The sequence below is a fragment of the Glycine max genome, chromosome 19 (genome assembly GCF_000004515.6).
Source record: "Glycine max cultivar Williams 82 chromosome 19, Glycine_max_v4.0, whole genome shotgun sequence".
NCBI classification, from domain to species: Eukaryota; Viridiplantae; Streptophyta; class Magnoliopsida; order Fabales; family Fabaceae; genus Glycine; species Glycine max.
Genome location: NC_038255.2, coordinates 37867482 through 37888127, shown reverse-complemented (window position 1 = coordinate 37888127; position 20646 = coordinate 37867482). Strand labels below are relative to the sequence as shown.

Below are 20646 nucleotides of genomic sequence, written 5' to 3'. Positions count from 1 at the left end.
CTAATAATATTTGAAGGTTCTCGTACCATTCAAAAGGTCGAATTGTATCTCACCCAACCTTTGGAAAATTGTGTACTTGGTTCCTTCCACATTTCCACTTCACACTTCAACAAACATTTGATAAATTCATGAAAATAGTTAATTATGATTTTTTTTGGTGTTTAAAAATTCAGGTAAGTTGAATTTTGAAGACTCAATAGGGTCACGATAAGTCTCAAGATTCAAAGAATATTTATTATAGTACTTACAAATTATCCACTAACAAAATTATCATATCAGCCGCAAAAATAGAATTCACATCTTTTTGGATATGAATATCAACTAAATCAACCTTTGTTTAGTAGCAGCAAAAATTAATAGATGTGGAAAGAAGCTTCCCTCTACTCTAAAGTCTAAACTGAAACCAGAGGAGAGGAATGCGTTAGCTGTGGAAAAAACAAGGCAATAATGACTCTAGTATTGTGTTTGAATAGAGGATTTTATAATTCTAATAATAATTTTAAATTTTAAAAATTCTAATTTTCATTTTTCAAGGATTTACAAGTTTAAGTTTTCAGTTAATTACAAATTATCTTTTAAAATGATGTAATTTTAAATTTCTTTTATTAGGACATTCAAACAAAATATTTAAGGGTGGATAATTTTAAATTCTCTAAAAAAATTACTTTCTCCATTTAATATCTCCTATCCAAACACACTTTAATACTTTTTTAAAAAAAATAGACAAAATATTAACAATTAATATGTATGTTAGTAGAGAAATTTAAATTCATGATCTCAACTCCAACTACTATGCCAGTCTCCCCAACTACCAAACTCCCAATACCGACTCTAGCTAATAGCTGATATTAAAAAACAATATAGAGGGATGATCAATATCACCATCATAGTTCCAAAACAGGAATTTTCAACCCCATGTAGGATGTTTGAGCATGTTCACAATAAGTTCATAGCATTGCGGTAAGCCATCGATCTCCATGATAGAAATGGCGATCTCTGGTCAAAATTTTGCATCATTCATTCCACAATAAGTTCATAGCATTGTGGTGATACAATGCTATTTTATGTTACATCTATTTCTGTTTATTGCCTGATAAAAAAATAAAAAAAACAGTAATACTATTATTGCTTATGCTTAGAGGCGGGTAAATATACACTAGAACCGCGGCCCAACTAGGTTACGATCGGTTATAGTAGTATTGTCGTTCTATTAAAGTCTCCTTTGATAACCAAGATTCAACACAATATGATCAGATAAAAGTAAGATAGAGTAACTTTTAATTCTATTTAAAGTTGGTGCAACACAGATAATAAATCACGTAAAGGCTATAATATGATTATGTTTTTAATTGGTAAAATATTATGTTTAAATATCAATATAGTATCATATGATTGTTAGATAATCTTAAAAAATATTTGTTGAAAAAGATTAATATTTTAATAATGGATCTAAGTACTTTGAGAAATTAGTCATTGATTCTCAACCTCAACAAAAAAGACACCTCAAATTCAAGAGAAAATTATGTTCAAATGAAAAATAAAATAATATATATATATATATATATATATATTATTTTGTTTATATATAATTATTTAAATATTAAATTTTAATTTATTTTTGTGATTTAAATTATAAAAAGTATTTTTATTCAAAAGAAAAAATTATGATTTATTTATGTACTTAGTTTCTGAAAATTATTCAAAAGTTATATAAGATTTTCAAAATTATGATTATTATTCAAATACCTTTCTTTAAAAATAATTGAATATTAATTATTTAATATTTAATTAATAATATAATTAATATATACATATATATATACATACATATATATATATATATATATATATATATATATATATATATATATATTTATCTTTCTTTGTTAAATAAGGAAATAGGTCTCAGATATCTTTTGTTATTTTCATTTTTCCACCTATTTAAAGGACTCTTATGTAATTTAACCATTATCATACTACGCTAACATGCCTAATTTTTATTAATTTATTTTGGTCATCAATATTAGCGTGAATCAGTTAATGAGATTAATGTTAGTCAGATTTTCCAAGCACGTCATTTCCCTTTATACTTAATGTATATTGGAAAACCGAATAGGCAATAACCATAAGTTTTAAAAATTAAATGTTTTTTTTCAAACTGTTTTGGAATATCTATAAATTCATTTTTTAAAAAATCGGGTAACTTTATAATAGTGGTCTTAATTTTTTTTCATTTACATTCTAAATTAATCATTATAAATTACTAAAAACTATATTAATGATTCATTATAAATATTTATTTTAATTCTTTTTTAACTTTGCTTTATTCTCTCAATTGTATGGGTCCTTAGCATATATTTTAATAAAAAAAAAATTATTCAAGTAATAGTATTAGTATATAATGAAATCTAAACTAATTTGCCATTGTTTTATTCATTTTTAAGATTAAGGACAAAATGTTTCGAAAAAAATATATTCAATAAAATTCTCTGCACAAATAATATTAAATGTGGCATAAAAATATTATTATTAAATGTTGTTATTGGCTTCACAATTTTCACAAACACCGTTTCACGAGATGAACACAGACCCCTAGATGTAATACAGTATCACCGTATTCATTTGTTTACCAAAAATTTTATCAGTTTTTTTTTTAATTTATTAAAACACATTATTATGTTTAATTATAATAATTAAGGTGACTATAATAAGTATATATTTTGTGTACCAAAAAAACAATAAGTATATATTTTGATTAAACTCGTCAATTAAATAAATAAAATAACTTACTGCAAATATATATTATAATGACTGCAAATTAATTTGAAAGAGATTTGAAATCAGTTCTACTTCTACTAGAAACATTCCGTGATTAGCATGAAAAAGCTAGAGTCAATGGATCATCAATCATTAGTTGAACTGCATAAATGGTTAAATAGTGATAAATATAAGATAATAAACGGATGAATGTAACATATACCATATATTATATTTCTCTTATGAAGAACAAAATAAGAGCTGGCTTATTGGTAAGCTGTCTTCTGTTAGGAAAAGAAGTCCAGGGTTCGATTTCTGTCTGGTAAAAGTCTTGCGTTTTTGCAGCAGAATTGTGTGAGGGGGAAAAAGCAAAGCGAGAAAATGGTTGAATAATAAGAAGCTGACACGTGTCTATAAGTAAATAGAATAAACACGTGCCTTCTTTTACACCATCTCATAGAATTGAAAATGCCTCTGATTCAGATGGGAAAAAAATTTGAAAGCAGTACTAGGAAGAATCATAGCGAAAATTTCTACACAAACTAAGCATAAATAATCAACTTCCTGATTGTCATATTTAAAAAAATGTTTAGAGATAAGTATAATTTAAAATGAAACACATAATCTAACCCCCTATTTTGTGTTAAGCAGAGTGATGCTGGTAATACCTACCTAAAAATTTTCCGGTACAATAATTCCCAAGCTTTCTTTAAAGCATGTGGAATCATTAAAAAAGCTCGTGTAGTGATACTAGCTTATCAGATTGCAACTTAGCTTCCAAAGATTTCTGGGTCTCTGACAATCTTCGGTTCCACGCTGCCAGCCATGTTGAGTATGAATTGCTAAAAAAAATCAGAAACATCATCTAGCAACATTTTAGTAATAATCATCATAGTCATCATAGCCGAAATCACCATCCTCAGGGAAATATTTATCAGCCATATTTTCAGTATTTTGATACATCTCCCCCATATCACCTTCATCATCGAATTCATCCGCTAATCCCATCTCATCTTCATTTTTGTCCTCAACCTTGGACGGTATATTGTCATCATTATCTAGGGGCAGATCAAACCGTACTTTCTTCGGTTTCTTGAGATCATCGGTATTTTCCTACATATGAAAAAACATTTAAATGAAATAAAGTCCAACATCTTGATTTAAAGAATAATAATATAGGTCAGGCAGATAAAAAAAAAAATCATTCAGGCCTATTTGGATATATTTTTCCATAAACATTTATAGAAGAAAAAATGAAATAAATTTCTCTCATAAGCTAATTTTAACTAAGGCAAATCTTAACAGGTGCCCTAAGGGCATTGGTTAAAGTACTAAAACTAGAAAGATTTTTATTGGGAAACCTAAAATTACATTGTCCATGATATTTTTTGTGTTTTTCCATGATTTGCACAATAAATATTGCTCTTAGGACACTGGTTAGTAAGACTCATAGGATAAACTTATTTCAACTTCTTATTTCCATCCCCTATAAGTCCTTAAAGAAAAATTTATCCAAACAAGAACTTAGGCCCTCTTTCAACTTAAGAAACACTTATTGAAAAAGAAAATAAGAAGATAAAATGAATTAAACTTCTCATATAAGTTAAAACTAGCTTATGTATCCGTTAAAATCAGGTTTGGGAGAAGCTAAATGGAACACCTTCCTATAAGCTAGCATATACATAACCTAATTTTTAACTTATAGGAAATTTATTCATTTTATTCTTTTATTTTCTTCTTGTATAAGTAGCTGATGAGAAGTTTACCCAAACAAGGTTTTAATATGAGATATTTTCTCGTGTTGGTGGAACTCAAAAAGTATCAATATTGCATGCATTAAAAAGAAACAGTTCTAGAGATAGTTACCATTTCATCAAACAATTCATTCAGGAGTTCAAAATTGACTTTAGATTTGAGACCCTGCAAATTCTACAAGCAAAAAAGTATTGTCAGTAAATATATAACAATTTCAGAAAATCTTATGTTAATAACTAAAATGAATCTCAAGGATTTGACCAACAAAGATGCATGCACATTAAAAAAAAAAACCTAAATCACAGAAAATCACAGATCATCTCTATCTAAAAAGATGTCAACGAAGAAGCCTTAAACCCGAATTCTCAAGGATTTGAAATTAGAGTTCCAAATGGACACTAGGGAGCAAGACTAAGATACCACGCTACCTCCGCTTTCCTCTTCTGTTATAAATTTATAACGGTTCACTTTTGACTTCCTTTTCTACTCGTCTCTTCTGGACAGTTACAAAACCCTCACCCAACAGTGTATTGGGCTGAGTCGTGCTGATCTAGCATACCATCAGCTCTAACGGGCCAAGTCACCCAAGCACCCACCCAGAAACAATCCAGTCAATCACAAATCAGCATCCCCGATACTCTCTGTAGTTTGAACTATCCAGAAATTAGGCCTATAGGCAATCCACAAGGCCACAATCCCCTATACCACATAGATCCATATTCAGCGTCACTTGCATTGTCCCTCCTAATAACATATGCCCAGACGCTCCTCATGAATAAAAAACTTCGTACCCCGTTGCCCAGAGGCTCTTCGCTATGCGAAGGTATGGGGGAGGGATATTGTACGCAGCCTTACCCTTGCATATGCAAAGAGACTGTTTCCGGATTCGAACCCATGACCAACAAGTCACCAAGACACAACTTTACCGCTGCACCAGAAATAACTCAAACCTTATACTCAACCAAAAACTTACCGAGTTGTCAAAGTATCTTTACAAATACACCCCCACCCCACCCCTTACCCCACAGTCGTGACCACCACAGAGAGACATCAGACATAAGCCACCAAGTACTCACACTAAACATCATTCTTCAATTCCAAAAGTTCCTCTTTTGTCTCCCTCAATTAAAACAGATATGTAGAACAAGCAGGAATGAAAAGGCTCAAGGTTAGTTGTTTGGTTTTCTAAATCTTTTCCGGTCTGAACAAGTTACCTCTTGGAATAATTTTGAACTACTATTATTCATGATAAACAATTGCAATATACCCAGCAGAAGGGCTAACTATCAACCAGGAAAATAGGAATTAAAAGAGAACAAAATCCTGAAATTTAATTAATATTTAATAATTAGATCCTACTAGAAAATATAAAAAAAAACAAGTATTCTCTTAATAATTACAAATGTATATATCATAACCTAGTAGAGGGCGAGCCCTGGTGCAGCGGTAAAGTTGTGCCTTGGTGACCTGTTGGTCATGGGTTCGAATCCGGAAACAGCCTCTTTGCATATGCAAGGGTAAGGCTGCGTACAATATCCCTCCCCCATACCTTCGCATAGCGAAGAGGGCAATGGGGTACGCTAGTTTTTATATCATAACCTAGTAATTTTGGGATTAACCTAATCTCTTGATCCTGGGGTTTTACAAAGGAATCCCATGAGATTTTTAGACTATACACACACACATGCATATAAAATGCCTGTGTTATTGGATTTCATATGAACACCATAAATTTAGCTCATAAAGATATTGGATTTCATGATCCATCCTAATCATATAAAATGAATGTGATACTTCTTTAGGTGAGGTTGCCAATCAAGATACGGGGGGCAGCAAGCAGCAGCTGTTTCTGTCACAAAAAAAACTGAGTACTCTAAAGGCTGAGAATTAATTTGAATCAACCACAACAAAGGCAGCCACAGGCAGGGGCAGCGGTCAGCCACAATAAACGTGACAGCTATTGTGGCTGCAATCAAGGCAGCTAGGGTTCTTTCAAAATAGAGGGAAATATAACTTTATTCCTCAATCCAAAAGACTGCACATAATGTCAATATATAGACTAAACTTCAGCAATGTCAAAATCTCCTAAAAAAAAGAAACTAGGAATTTAAAAAATACATGCAACCAAGCAATATATACAAAACATATTACAAAAATACAATGTATAGGGCTACAAGAAATATCTAAAGAAAATGCACGTCTCTTGTTGAATAAATACCCTTTTTTTATTAGACATTTGGCCAAAGGCCTCTGCAGCAGATTGAGCTGGCCTTGTATTTTTTGCCTCATAGGCTCGTTTCTGTCTCATTTCCTGCAATAGTGAATTTAACAAACCAAAAAGTTATAAGCTTGGAGTCTTGCAGTAGTTTATGCAGCATTAATGTCTAATGATACTATGTAAACAAAAAAACAATGCATAACTATTGGATCCACTCTGCGAAAGCACAGCCATTGAAATGTATATTGAGGAGTATAATCAACGTGAAAGTAAAACAATTAAAAAAACATTATGTCAATCACAAATATATTTTTCAGTGATAATGACCACTTTCTACTTGCACTGACCATGAAGTCCCAATTTTTTATTTCATAGCTACTAATTCCAAACTAACGCTCATCATGTTAGTAAAACATGAACGACATTCTAGTACTAGACTACTAGTCATAAATTGAGACACTTCGACAATTGAGTAACTTATTATATGTGATCTTCATCAATCTAACCATTGAATTGTGAGAAATAGTGTTCATGAATATTAAATTTCAAATAAATTGGTACCAAAATCTAGTAGTCAGTTTTATATATTATGGAAATCATATTTATGTTAATTAAATGATGTACTAATAAAGGATTAAAATCAAATTGACTCGATTTATGTAATGAGAGATAAAAATCTAACAGTGGATTTTATGAAATATTTATCTTAAGTTACTTGTGGTCTAATTTCACATGAAGAACCTCACAAGATTCAGAAAGTACCTTTCTGGATTTTGCCACGGCTTCAGCAGAAGATGCAGCAAGCTCTCTTGCTGCTAGTAAATCCTCCGAACAGTTTTCAAAATTTGCCTCAAAAGCTTTCTTATTAGCTGCTGCAGCTGCTTCCTTGGCTGCCTGCTCCTGGGAAAAAAAAAACCTTGAGTGAGATCCTGTGCAGATTAACCTCCCAAATAAGTCTAAAATTAAACAGAAAACCAGGAACAAACAAAAGTACAAGCACCCAGTTCTGAATTTGAACTTCGAATCATGATAGAAAGTGGGGAAAAAAAAAACTAACAAACAACTTTATCTAGCACTATTAAAACAAGAAAATAGTAGATAAAATTTTCTGTACCTCAAGATACTCCCGATTCGCTGTTTCCCATAGTAACTTCTTGATATGCTTCCCCTCCTCATCATGAATGTACAAATCAACTTCTTCATCATCAATATCAGATAAAGTTTCTGATTCATCTTCTCTATGAGAATCATCATATTTACCATCTTTAGTGGCCTCATGCTCAACATTAGCCCCTAAATGCATTTTTGAGCAATTTAGGAATGAATAACTGTAGACAGGAAATCTAACAAGCTAGCAAGAGTGAAAGAAATAAGAACAGCCACCAATACTTTCTGGCACATAGGCATGCAAATCTTCTTTGTGGCTCTTAAACTGATCATTTGATGCATTCGCCAACTAACCAAAAGAACCAGAAAAATAATTAATATATACACACACACATATATATATAAAGATTTGGAGGTTGTTAGTTTATGGCTATTTTAAAATTTATCAGCACCATGTTGTTCAGAAAGAGATGCAGTTTCTGGAAATTGGAATTAATTTCAGATGCCCATATACATGGCATCATTGGCTTAAGACAGGATGGGTTTCATATAGGATAAGTGCTATATTAAAGTTAAAGCTTCTACTTGCCCACATTTTTGTAAACACTGTTCTTCTGATTACTCTTGCTAATGAGGGGTTACATAATCATGGAATGGTAGCGATTACACAGTGTGTGAACATGTGCACACAATATGAGTATCTCTTATTACATTAAATGGCTCATTTCCAAGGCGTCTCTTACACTTTTGCTGGATTCATTCAGTTAAAAGTAGAATATTAAGTGGATCTGATCAGTATTATAAAAAGAAATTAAAGTATGGGCATGGTGTTCTGGCATGATATTTGACACCAGTATGTTTGTCTCTTGAGTTGTGAACATAGATTCTCTTCTCTTCTGAGATGAAAATTTAATGGAATTGAAGAGGGTTTTATAGCCCCTACTTAGTTCTCGAATTGTTTGTTTAATGTTTCCAATTATATCATCAATTTTATTTAGCAATTTAACTATGAAGTCAACAAAAAAAAAAAATTCTTCTGTGTATAAGACATGCCCTAGTGAATATTCTGAATCTTCTACTGAACAAAGTTAAAATGAAAACTGGAAAAATTAACATGGATACCGATGAAAGGAAATGCAAACTACCACACACAAGACCTAGTGAAGGAATACTTACAGCACATGCTTCATCGACACTCTCCTCAGGAAGTGTTTTTTTAAATCTTTCCCTCTCAGCACGCTGGAATGCAGGAGGATCCAAACCACCACCAAGTCCACCAGAGAGCTTATCAAACTGTGAGTGTATCAATCAGCGAACCAGTAAATGCCAAAAAGCCGTGTGGCTAAAAAAGCTAAGCAACTTGACAAGAAAGAAAGTACTCACATCCTTATAGCAAGCTTCACATAATCCAAGTGCAAAATGGGTCACCCCACTATCCTCCTTGTGCTCACACAGTAGGTCTTTTGAAATACAACCTTTTAATCCACCTCCTGGCATTATCATTGAATTTTTTTCATGCTCTTTTGCCATTGTATTCAACTCCTCAACCTGTAACCGTAAAGGTTGATGAAAATTCTCCACTTACTGTCAAATCTAAGATAGTGAAATTAAGTACAAGTCTAAAACACACTAAGTGAACTTAAAAGTTCAAAATTCAGTGTAGAGCTATGATAATCACATATCAAAAGACACCATGGCGTTAAAAGGAGGTAGAAACATACTGTCAAGCTAGAAGACTCGGTATCCTCAAATTCTACCAATCGTTTGGTCAATGTTGCTTCACATACATGGACAATTTTAAGCTGCATTGAAAATTAGAAAATCAAGGGACACCTAATATAAAAAAAAAATATTAAGGCTCAACTAACATAATTGGAATTAAGATCAATCATTGAGTGAAGAAACAAATACATCAACAAATGTGCAACTAGTCTAAGCATAAGATCATGTCATATGTTACTGCTAATATGACCATTCTCTCTCTCCAAGAACAGAAATGCTTAAATGGAAACAGAATGACAGAAAGCAATATTAAAGTACGAAGGAAAATTTGTGTGTCATTTACTATAATAACAGGCACATATATACAAAAGCATAAATCACCCTTGGTGCAAATAATAATAATAATAACAACTACAGGAAAGACGGCCATTGCCGTGCCTATCTATCCACATTTTTTGGAAAAAAGACATAAGAGAGAGGGAGGTTGAATACAAAATGAAAGAATGTAAGTTACATTTATAGCGGTATAAGGATAAAATAGGGTAAACAAATGTGTACCCTATTGTTATAGGGACTAAGACAAAAAATAGGAGAGAGGAAGGAAGTTGAATAGAAAATGATAGAATGTACAGTTATATCTATGGCAGTTAAAGGGTAAAATAGGTAAAATGATGCTTTTACTATATTTCAAAGTTTTTCAACAGAAATTGAAAATCAATTTTATTAAAATTTTGCACACTCATAATGCTTGTTAGGACCCACCCCCTTTTCAGACTGGGTTGGATCTCTAATCTAATCAAGCAAAAACATATAGAATGACAGAGAGAGAAAAAAGGGAAAGAATGAATCTTCTGTATTATCAATTAAGGGAAGAAGAAACCAAGGACCCGCAGGTAACCCAAAGGAGCAATTCTCCTTCACACTGGAACTCCAGTCGACAAATACAAAATCAGAATCTGCCCTCTATTCCTACCTCAAGGGCTTATTTATATGCTTCTCCTAATTACTGACCTATACAACTATTGATTTCCCCTTTTGCCCTTCCTCCTATAATAAACCTGCGGGTCTGTTTGGGCAACTCAGATACTGGTCTAACAGCTAGCCAATATTTGTCTTTTTATACTTCACAGGGTACTGTTCATCAAACATCTGCTCACAGACCAACAGAATGATGTTGCTGGAATAGTCTAAACAAAATTTTTAAATAAAAACTATGGATAAATTGAGTATTTTCCAGATTATCGATTCAGTAATGATTATCTTCAACAACTATGAGGCCCTATATAGGTTATAGAAAATACCCTACAAGCAATAATAAAATCAATAAAAAGATGGAAAACTTTAGCATAACTTACAATATCCGGCTTAGAGCACTTAATACCATGAGCAAGAGCAGATATGTATAATGCTGCACCGCATAATCCGCTAGGTTTCCTCCCTGTCTGTTTTACACATTAGCAATGCAAATCTTCATAATAAAAAGAGTTCATACTTCACATCCCAAATTAATGCTTTCTTTTTATCCAAACTAAAAAAAATAACTAAGAAAATGCCAGAACATGTTAAGAAACCTGCATCCAGTCACGTTTCATGCTTGCAACAATGGCCAGTGCAGTATCAGAGACAGCCTTACTCCCTCGCTTTAACAAATCTACATGACATGACATCAATCTAATTATTTCTCCTTGCTTAAAGAAAACAATGGATAGAAATTTTAAATAAAAAAATTCTTAAACCTAACCTGGATCGAATATCTTTTCATACTAAAAACATACAAGTTAGGTTGTCTTAATTATTTATTCTTTTATCAAAAGAAAAGGAAAAAAAAAACATAAAATATGAAGGGAAATTCTCTGAACTCAAATCACAGTAATTTAGATTCATTTTCAAATAAACATAAACCACTTTAAAATTCTCTTCTATATTCTCAATTTATTCATTGCAGTATCATAGGTACAGGGGAAATCTTTGAAGGTTAGGATATGGCAAAGGAACTAGAAGAAATGCAAGTGAAAACTCTAGAAGCATATAAGAGGAGTGTTTATTTGAGAACAAACTTTAAGCAGAATAAGCTTTAGCTGGAGGCATATTATTAATCTTCATGACTACTAATATAAATAAAGTTGCATCACTTATTATAATCATTGGGAATAGTCTCCACTGAGTCTATTAAGAGTCAATATATATTGATGATATGCAAAACCTATGTACTTGTTGAAAATCAGAATATAATATTCTGATTCCACTAATAATTGCGGTTTATAGGAACATAATCTTTGATTTAGAGGAAATAGAATATCCTCTATTTATGTATAATTAATGTAATTAACCTATATAAACACGCATCCGATGTGCACTCTGTGACACAGTTTTCACTCAATTTCCCTCTATTTTCTCCTATTTTAACATGGTATCTAGAGCCTAACAGAGGTATAATGAAAATCGTGCTGTCCCTGGTGGACCCTTCTACTCGTCGCACCTTTTCCGACGATCTTTTTCATTTTTATTCAGTTTCTCTGGCGACTTTTCCGACCTTCGCTTTCTCTTTTCCGGCATGTTTTCTGACCACTACATTATGCTCGCACTCATGTTTTGGCAAAGAACTTTATGGTCGCATCTTTTTCCAGCGTGCTTTCCTGCCACAGCCTTTTGCTCGTCACTCATTTTCAGGCAAAGAACTTTTCGGCCACCTATCCTACCACCATCCTTTTCCGGTGTTTTTTGGCCAGTGCCTTCCGCTTGCTGCTCATTTTCTAGCGAAGAACTTTTTGGCTGCCTATCCTATCGGAGTGTAACTCTCGCTCAACACTAAAGGCACATGACGCTGTTTCCAGACATCCCTGCCGTGCTTCTTCTCCGGGGAACCTGTTTTGGCTTTGTTTGGCTCAGTTTGCATTTGTTTGGCACTATTTGGTTCCTTTGGCTATTGTATCTACACATCCAGAAGCCAAACAGCCACTGTTTGGGAGACCTACAGTCCAGCGACCACACCATTGTGCTTTGTCTATTTCCAGTGACCTGTTTAGGCTTTTTCGGCGACCTTTCCGAAGACTGTCACGTCGTCCACGTGCACAACCAACTCAAAACACTGCAGCACACGACCCATGCAGGGCCCTAGGGTATGAAGTTCATGCACACGACACGTGACGCATCTCTGACCAACACCACACTGGTCTCCATCCGGTGCAACCACATGACTTGAACCGCCTTTAGTTTCTATCGGGTTTACCACATTTGTAACAAGCTTGGTTCATATCACACATATGCTCCAGTTTGAGGGGGAGTGTGAGATTACATGAGATTACGTCTATTATTCTTAATATTGTATTAATATTAGAATATCCTATTTCCTATTAATTGTAACTGATTGATCTTGTAATCAATAGTGATTCCCTTCTCCATATTATAAATAGCATGAGGTGTGGTCTACATTGACACAACATTACAGTAAAACGCTGTTATAGTTTTCCCTCAATTTTCCTTTGTTTCTCCTATTTTGGCAGTACTATATTCTACATGAACACAAAAAGTTTTCATTGTCTAAATTCTCTCTAAATGATTTTCTTAGAATTTGAGTTTGGGGCTAATTGAACCCTACAAAATCAGCTTTCTAGATAAGGGTTGCCGCCCACTTATATACTTTATTTTGAACATATCATTAGTCGGCATGGGATCTCCAATAGATTTGTTCTCTCTCTCTCTCTCCCTCTCTAAATTCAACACATAATAATCACAAAACAGTCTATAAAATAGCAATGAGATTAAAAGGCAATAGAAATCCATTTCTTTTGATGATCATGATACACTAACAAGTTCCAAGAAATTTATTGTATTCTCTCTTTTTCCCCTTCAGTTTGCCTGTTAGGATTGAACAATCCTTAACAGTGAGTTATTAATCATGGCATGCACATAGCACATTCCATTCGAGTCTACTGCAAATAACCTATATATCCTGCAATACAATGAGATTATCCTATACACCAAACATTTGAGTTACCCTCTTACACAAAATGTGCTGTGAAAAGAAAACACTCACTCTTGGTATATCTATGAATAAAAAGACTAGGATCAACAGGCTTTTGAACAATTGGGTGCTCTCCAAGCCTTAACACTTGACAAAGCTGCAAGAAAACTGCTCCTAGCACATAACTGCACAACAAATTCATAAACAGGAACAAAGCAACATTCAGAACCACAAAAAAACAGGGATACATTGAGATTAAATCAACTAAAGTATGGGGGGAATATAACCAATGTCAGACTCCAGTAACGAAAGAAAAGCATACTCACACATCTGTCCTTAAATAATTTGAAAAATCAATAAGAAGGTATGGTTTATTGTTGTGCCTGCAAGAAAAATATAATTTCAGCATAAAAAATAAAGTATTGAAAAGAATATAGATACAATACAACAAGTCGACCAGACTCATTAAGATAAATCAAAGGGGGAAAAGCACATTCCATTGAACTCATTGCTCTTCAACCACAGTCGTACAGCATTATTCACAGTCAATTACTACTAGATGGGGTAGATGACTACAAGGATAAAACAACAGCATAATGTTTTGTTATAAATCATGCCTAGACAAATTATTAACTTCAAAGTCATTCTTAATCGTCTCACCTATAGTTTTTCTCAGTCTCCCTCCACCCCTAATAACTGAGTGAACTTCAGATGGGTTCAAAACTGAAAATGACTTGATAACTATGTAAATTGTATTGATGAAAAAAGAAAATCTGATAGAGAAGACTCTCGGTGATCTCACTCTATCTCTACAACTGAAAACCCCTCATTATTCTCTCTCCCCTTACCTTATTCTTTATAACTAACTCAGTACATGTCCTTCTGTCCCTTTCTTGCTAGCTCAGCCCCCTATTTTGTTGCTTACGTCTCCTATAGTAAATTTGCCAAACCACGGGCCTATTTTCCACATTTTGTATCAGCTAACCCAAGTATTCCTCTCAAATCTCAATTCCTATCACCTTCCATCTTATCTACTACCATATTTATTGCGGCTTTTAACAAGCTACGAATCATGGACTCCAATACAAACACCAAACACTCCAACATGACTTATATATGTGTATATGTGTGTGTATGTGAGTGTGCGTGTGAGAGTGTGTGTATGTGTGTATATATATATATATATATATGAATCATAAGTCCCAATAAACTTGGTAAAAACTCTTCCAAATTCCCCCTAAATCAATAAAGTCTCCCCAAACTTTGTCTATATGCCCTCCCATCCAAAGTAATGGTTTAGAAATTTGAGGCAGTTTCCCTAAATCAATTGGAAATGCGTGCATAAATCGAAATCAGAAACTCAAGCATTCATTGTAGATCAACTTTAGAACTAAGCTATGTCAGTGTGCCCTCCTGTTTCAACTTCTACACAGACTATATGTGCACACACCCTAATTTTATATCTAATCTAATGGATCAAGAAAAATAAAATATGTAAACACAATATAATATATTAAAAAAAAAATGGTTTGACGTTTATATTAAGAGTATTATTTGAACAGCTTTAAACAAGGGATCTTCAAAATCTTCACATCGCATGGTTACTCATGGGAACTATAAAATGATAATTGTTTGAAGTACCCTGCAACACCCATGCCAAAGAGAACTCATACCGGAATGCAATGTAGAGACAAGCAGCATGTACTTGTTCTGATTTACGTCCACGGGTGAAATTTCGCTCAAGCGCTATCTTCAACAGGCAAATTCAAGGATTAGTTAAATTAAATAAAAAACCATTTTCAAAACATGTGCAAATAAATAGAAAGCAAGTTTAAAATGAGTAAGTCAAAACTGGTCCTTACTTTATAAAAGGTCAAAGCTTGTTCAGCCATATGTTCATCATTAACTCCAAGGCCAAAACTTAAATATTTAATTTCATCATAAGCTGTGAATTCAAAGAAAATAGGCACATAAGAATATAAATAACTACATGTATGAAATTATTTACAGTAATCAAACTGTTCATTATATTTTGGATAAGTACTCAACAATTATCCAAATTTCTCTTCTATACATTCTTTCCCAATAATGGTAAGGTCATCCTCCTGCACACTATCAATTGATTGCATTGGCTGTTGTGAAGATTCAAAATATTAAATTTTCCCTATCTTGGGATAAATATGAAACATTAAATTTATTATTGGACCACGAATTTGAAATGAACCAGGAACGACCAGAAGAAAATAGCAGAACTTGACAGATTTAAGACTAACAATAACAAGTTCAATAATTCTCAAATATACAATGAGGAATTCTATGCTAAATGAGAAAATCAATTAATATTAAACAAAAAAAGTATTTTGGAAACCATCATTTCAATTACATCCCGAGTGTGAAATCAGTCATGAGACTTAAGAAAGACATACCTCTATCTAAAGTCCTTTGACGTGATTCAGAGTACTCACTTTGAACTGTTCTTACATAATTGCCTGATAATTTACTCTACGAGACACAAGGAAACCATATGAGAAACAAAAAAACATGTAAACAAAAACAAGAGTGTAGAATGAAAAGCAAAATAAATGCTCATGGAGAAAACAATTAAACGTGTCTTCCTCATAAGTCAGCAATATCCGAGAAACTTCAGTTCAACTGTTCAAGCACCAGACCTATTAATTCCTTCTATGATATTCTCCATTGACAGAAGAAGCAAATTATGTGCCACAACAATATCTTTGGCGCATTTTAGAAAAGTCCTATATATGACCTTGGGAGAATTTGGATCCTCTACCCTAAGAGAACGACATTGTCAAATTCTGCAAGAGAAAAGATAACACGCAGGTTTCAAATATAGGACCTCATGGTGGGATCCACATATTCTTCCTTTCTCTCTCAAACCATACCCACAATCAAACTTAAACCTCAAGTAATCCAAATCCCCATCAATCCTTAATAGAAGTAGCTCAAGCCTCTTTCTCTGGTGACATGATGTTGTTAATTTAAGAAAAAGAAAAAATAAAATTTCAATCTCCCAGAAAACCACCTTAGCTTGTCAAGCTTCCATTACCTGCCCTGCCGCATTCTTAACAAATGAAGGCTCCTCAGCAAAAAAGTAATCTTCCAACACCCTCCCACAGCTTCCACAACATCTGAGAAAGAAAAAAAGAAAAAAAAAAAACGTTAAATAACATCGGAGGTTTCCTCTAAACATTCCTAGAACCATGATTAAATATAATAAACAGTTCTAAATTCAATTTGTATAATATCTCACACACATATTATTAGAAATTAAAATGAAACAAGAAAAGAAAAAGTGTCATTCCTGAATTAATGTGGAAGCACTAAAGATACTCACAAGAAACCATCATCTAGTCGCTCGCCGGCAACATTTTTGGCACAGTGACTGCAGTACACCATTGTGGTGGATACAAATCTGCAGAGTCAGTGAGATGGAGGCATTGAAAACGATTGCAGAACACAAGTGAAATAAGATGGAGTTGAATTTTTTTAGGGAATTGGGATAAAAGTTGAATTCAGTCAGGTTTTATCATTTAGGGGAGAGGTAAATAAATCTGCCAAATAAATTAGAAATTAAAATAATAAAAATTGAATTACTGCACTCATAAATCAGTTGAACATCTTTCAACACGATGTAAATAATAAACCAACAGTTTTACATTTTTCAAGCATTCTGTGTTCCAAGTCCAATTTCTTATGTGTAACAGCTCCATTACAGTGGAGGGAATTGCGTCGTTCCACAGAGCACATAACGGAAGCATAGTGTAAGTAGAACAACCAATTCCAAGGAGAGAGACTTGCCACCAAACTGAACCTCCTTCCCTTGAAATTTTTAGCGGTTAAAAAATCGGGGTGAACATTGAGTGAGTGAGTCAGTGAGTGAGGTTCTCACACTAACAGAGCAGTGGTACGACGCGGTTTCGTCGCGTTCCTTGAAATTGGGGGAAATTAAAGACAAATACAGCAGATGCAGCCACGATAGACACAATTGAGGTCGTGTTGCAGTCGCAAACACTTCAAAGACTTTGAAATTGCGGTCAAACAAAATCGCACTTTTGGACAGTTTTTTTTTTTAACCTTAGAAGTTACAAAGCAGATTTGGAATGTCATTGATCCAATAAATGAATAAACATACAAGGAGAAGAGGGAGAGAGAACAGACCTGACGGAGGCGGCGGCGGTGGTTCACGGTGGCGTGCCGGTGGTCTCTGCGATTTCAACGCGAGCGAAACGAAAAAACGTGAAAGAAAGGCAACAAAAGAGGTGAGAAAGGACTAAAGAAAGAGGGACAGAGGGGATGAAAAGCTCGACACGATCGAGAAGGTGGGTTAGGCAGGGAAGGAAGGGCGCGGCGCGCTCCTGTTTTATAAAGTTAAAAAAAAAAAAATTAATCGGGAAAGTTAAAACTAATTAAGCTTCTCTATCTGATAGTGTTTTTTTTTTTATAACTACTCTATCTAATATCTTAATTACTGATAAAAAAAAAAGTAATCTAATATCTTGATTTCTTGCCGTGAATACACCTATAACAATGTGATTTTTTGGTATAAAATTTACTGTATTTTACTTTTTTTGGTTTAAAATACAATTAGATATTAAATGTGAAAAAAAAAATCATGGAAATTTAAACTTTGATTTACCACATTGTGGAATACTACCCCTTGATAAAGTGTTTACCCTTTTTTTATATTCTCTAAATTTTTTAAAATTTTGTTTTTAATCCATGAATTTTTTATTTATATTTTTAATCCTTTAACATTTTTATGTACTTTAAGTTCTTAAAAAACAGGGATGTAAAAAAAATTAATAACTAAAAACAAATAAATAAAAGTTTAGACACTGAGAAACAGAAATTTCAAAAAGTTGAAGGATTAAAAGATAGTAAACTAAGAAACATAATGTAATGTTTTTTTAATGATTAAGGAGTTTAATATAGAATTAGAAATTTGAGGAGCATTGAAAGAAATTTAATGAAACAACAATGTGTCAAGGTAATTTACTTAATTTCTTGTTTATATAAAAATTAAACACCTTATTTCTATAACATATATTTTTTTCATTTTTAACGGGAAAAAAAATTGTTTGCAGTGCGGAGCTAGAAAGATATTGTTGGGGTGGCGAAAAACATAAAATGTTGTTAAAGAATAATTTTTCTTCTATCTTTTACTATAAAATGTTATACTAATTAGTTTATAAATTTAAAATTCTAATCATCATTTAATATGTGGGATGGCATGTAGAATAATTTAATGTGCATGATTGGTTAAAATATTATCAATATTCAGAATTTTGTAGACAACTGAACATAAGTTTTACATATTCAAGCAATATTACTAAATTTAGAACGTCAAATCTGATTGAACTAATAATATCAAGTAAATAAACACACCTAGAAATCATATATATATATATATATATATATATATATATATATATATATATATATATATATATATATATATATATATATATATGTGTGTGTGTGTGTGAGAGACACTTTTAATATTCATTCACTTTAAATAATTCAATTAACGTATATTTTATATTTTATTCTATTTCTAATAAAATTTTAAATCCATTAAATCTAATATAGAATCTTAAATCGATTATAGTACATAAGAATCTTATGGTATATTTTTTGTTAATCAAAGTAAAAATGTTAAAAATATTTGGTTATATATGGGTATATTTTAATATAGTAATTTATTCTATTATAAAACAAACACATATAAAAATATAAACAATTTTATTATTAAGAATGATCAAGGACAATTTTAATTGATCCTATCTAGGATAATATTTTAAATAATAAAAATTTTCTAAAACATATACATAAAAATATATTTAAATATTTATTGACACGTCTATTCACATACATTTATTAAAATTTAAATTAAATAATTAATAAAATATTATAAATTCAAATAATATAAAATAATACTCCTATAAATTATAAAATGTAAATTTAATATCTGAAAAAGCAAATGAAGAACTAAGCTAGTTGTCTATAGGTTAGATTATAATGCATGTTAAAAAAATTACCACCTTATATTTTTATTGATTTAAGTTTCTTTATATTATTATTATAATGTAAAATTTTGCATGAAAAAAAAAACACAACTTTCATTTTTCATCACAATTTTGATATTTTTTTTTCTTACTTATAAATATTTTTTACAAAGGGGTGACCTCTTTACTACTAACACAACTTTATTCTTATTTGTTTGAGTTGAATAAAATTATTATTATAATCAAGTGATTGAATACAAATGTTAATGAGTTAAACTTAAGATTGAATCATTTGAATAGTTTCAAACTCAGTTATTGACGAAAATAATTCTTGATCGAATTTAAAACAAAAAATACCTTAAATAAAGTAGAGGAGTCACTACCATAATTTATATTTGAGATTCATAAATCAATTACAATAATGTATATGGAAGGTGTTAACACACTACAACCTTATTCTAAAATAATTATCTCTAATTAAATGTGTAAATTTGTATAACTTTTTAAAAAATTATTTTACCCCTTAAAATGAAAAAGAATATATGTGAATATTTTTTACTTTTATTTTTAAAAAGGGAATTTTATTATTAAAAAAAAGCTTATTATTATGAAGAAAAAAAGGGTTTGTTATTGCATTTTTTTATATTTTCAACTTACATTTTTTTTTATCTTTTTAGCTTGATAGAGGTGGTCTTCTGCTCTATGTATCTTTATGTGCAATGGGAGAATAAGACTTACTTAGAAAATATTTATATATTGATATTTTTATTATTTTTATCTTTTTAATTTATTTTAAAAATTCTAATGATAATCAAGTAGAAATGCATCTAAAGTGATTATATTTTAACATTTAATAACTTTTACAGTAACCAAGACAAAAGTACATCCAAAGTGGCTACTGTACAACCTTTATTATATTTTTTAGTTTTTAATTTTTAACTTAAAAGCTTTCACAATAACCAAATTAAAAGTGCATCGATATCCAAAGTGACTATAGCAAAACTTCTGTATAACTATCTTGTAGTAACTAAATTAAAAGTGCATCTAAAGTAGTCGCTACTAAAGTTTTTTTTTATTATTACTTACTTTGTATTTGC

General features: G+C 31.8%; 1 protein-coding gene across 2 annotated transcripts; it reads right to left on the bottom strand.

Annotated features, from left to right (window-relative positions):
* Positions 1-3300: 3300 nt before the first annotated feature.
* LOC100789154 (transcription factor IIIB 90 kDa subunit) lies at positions 3301-17957 on the bottom strand. 2 transcript variants are annotated; one of them, XM_006604206.4, is made up of 19 exons: positions 17703-17957; positions 16879-16956; positions 16591-16672; positions 15950-16025; positions 15386-15468; positions 15197-15273; positions 13850-13906; positions 13596-13708; positions 11131-11210; positions 10915-11001; positions 9559-9639; positions 9221-9385; positions 9014-9130; positions 8114-8186; positions 7845-8023; positions 7493-7630; positions 6731-6823; positions 4624-4686; positions 3301-3870 (listed from the first exon to the last, which is right to left on the bottom strand). In XM_006604206.4, exons 2-19 carry the CDS (start codon positions 16938-16940, stop codon positions 3634-3636), a joined length of 1863 nt encoding a protein of 620 aa, XP_006604269.3. In that variant the 5' UTR covers positions 16941-16956; positions 17703-17957; the 3' UTR covers positions 3301-3633. The 2 variants fall into 2 exon arrangements, with proteins under 2 accessions (XP_006604269.3, XP_040868434.1); XM_041012500.1 differs by having other exon boundaries at positions 8120-8186; positions 17703-17909.
* Between the last annotated feature and the right edge of the window lie 2689 nt (positions 17958-20646).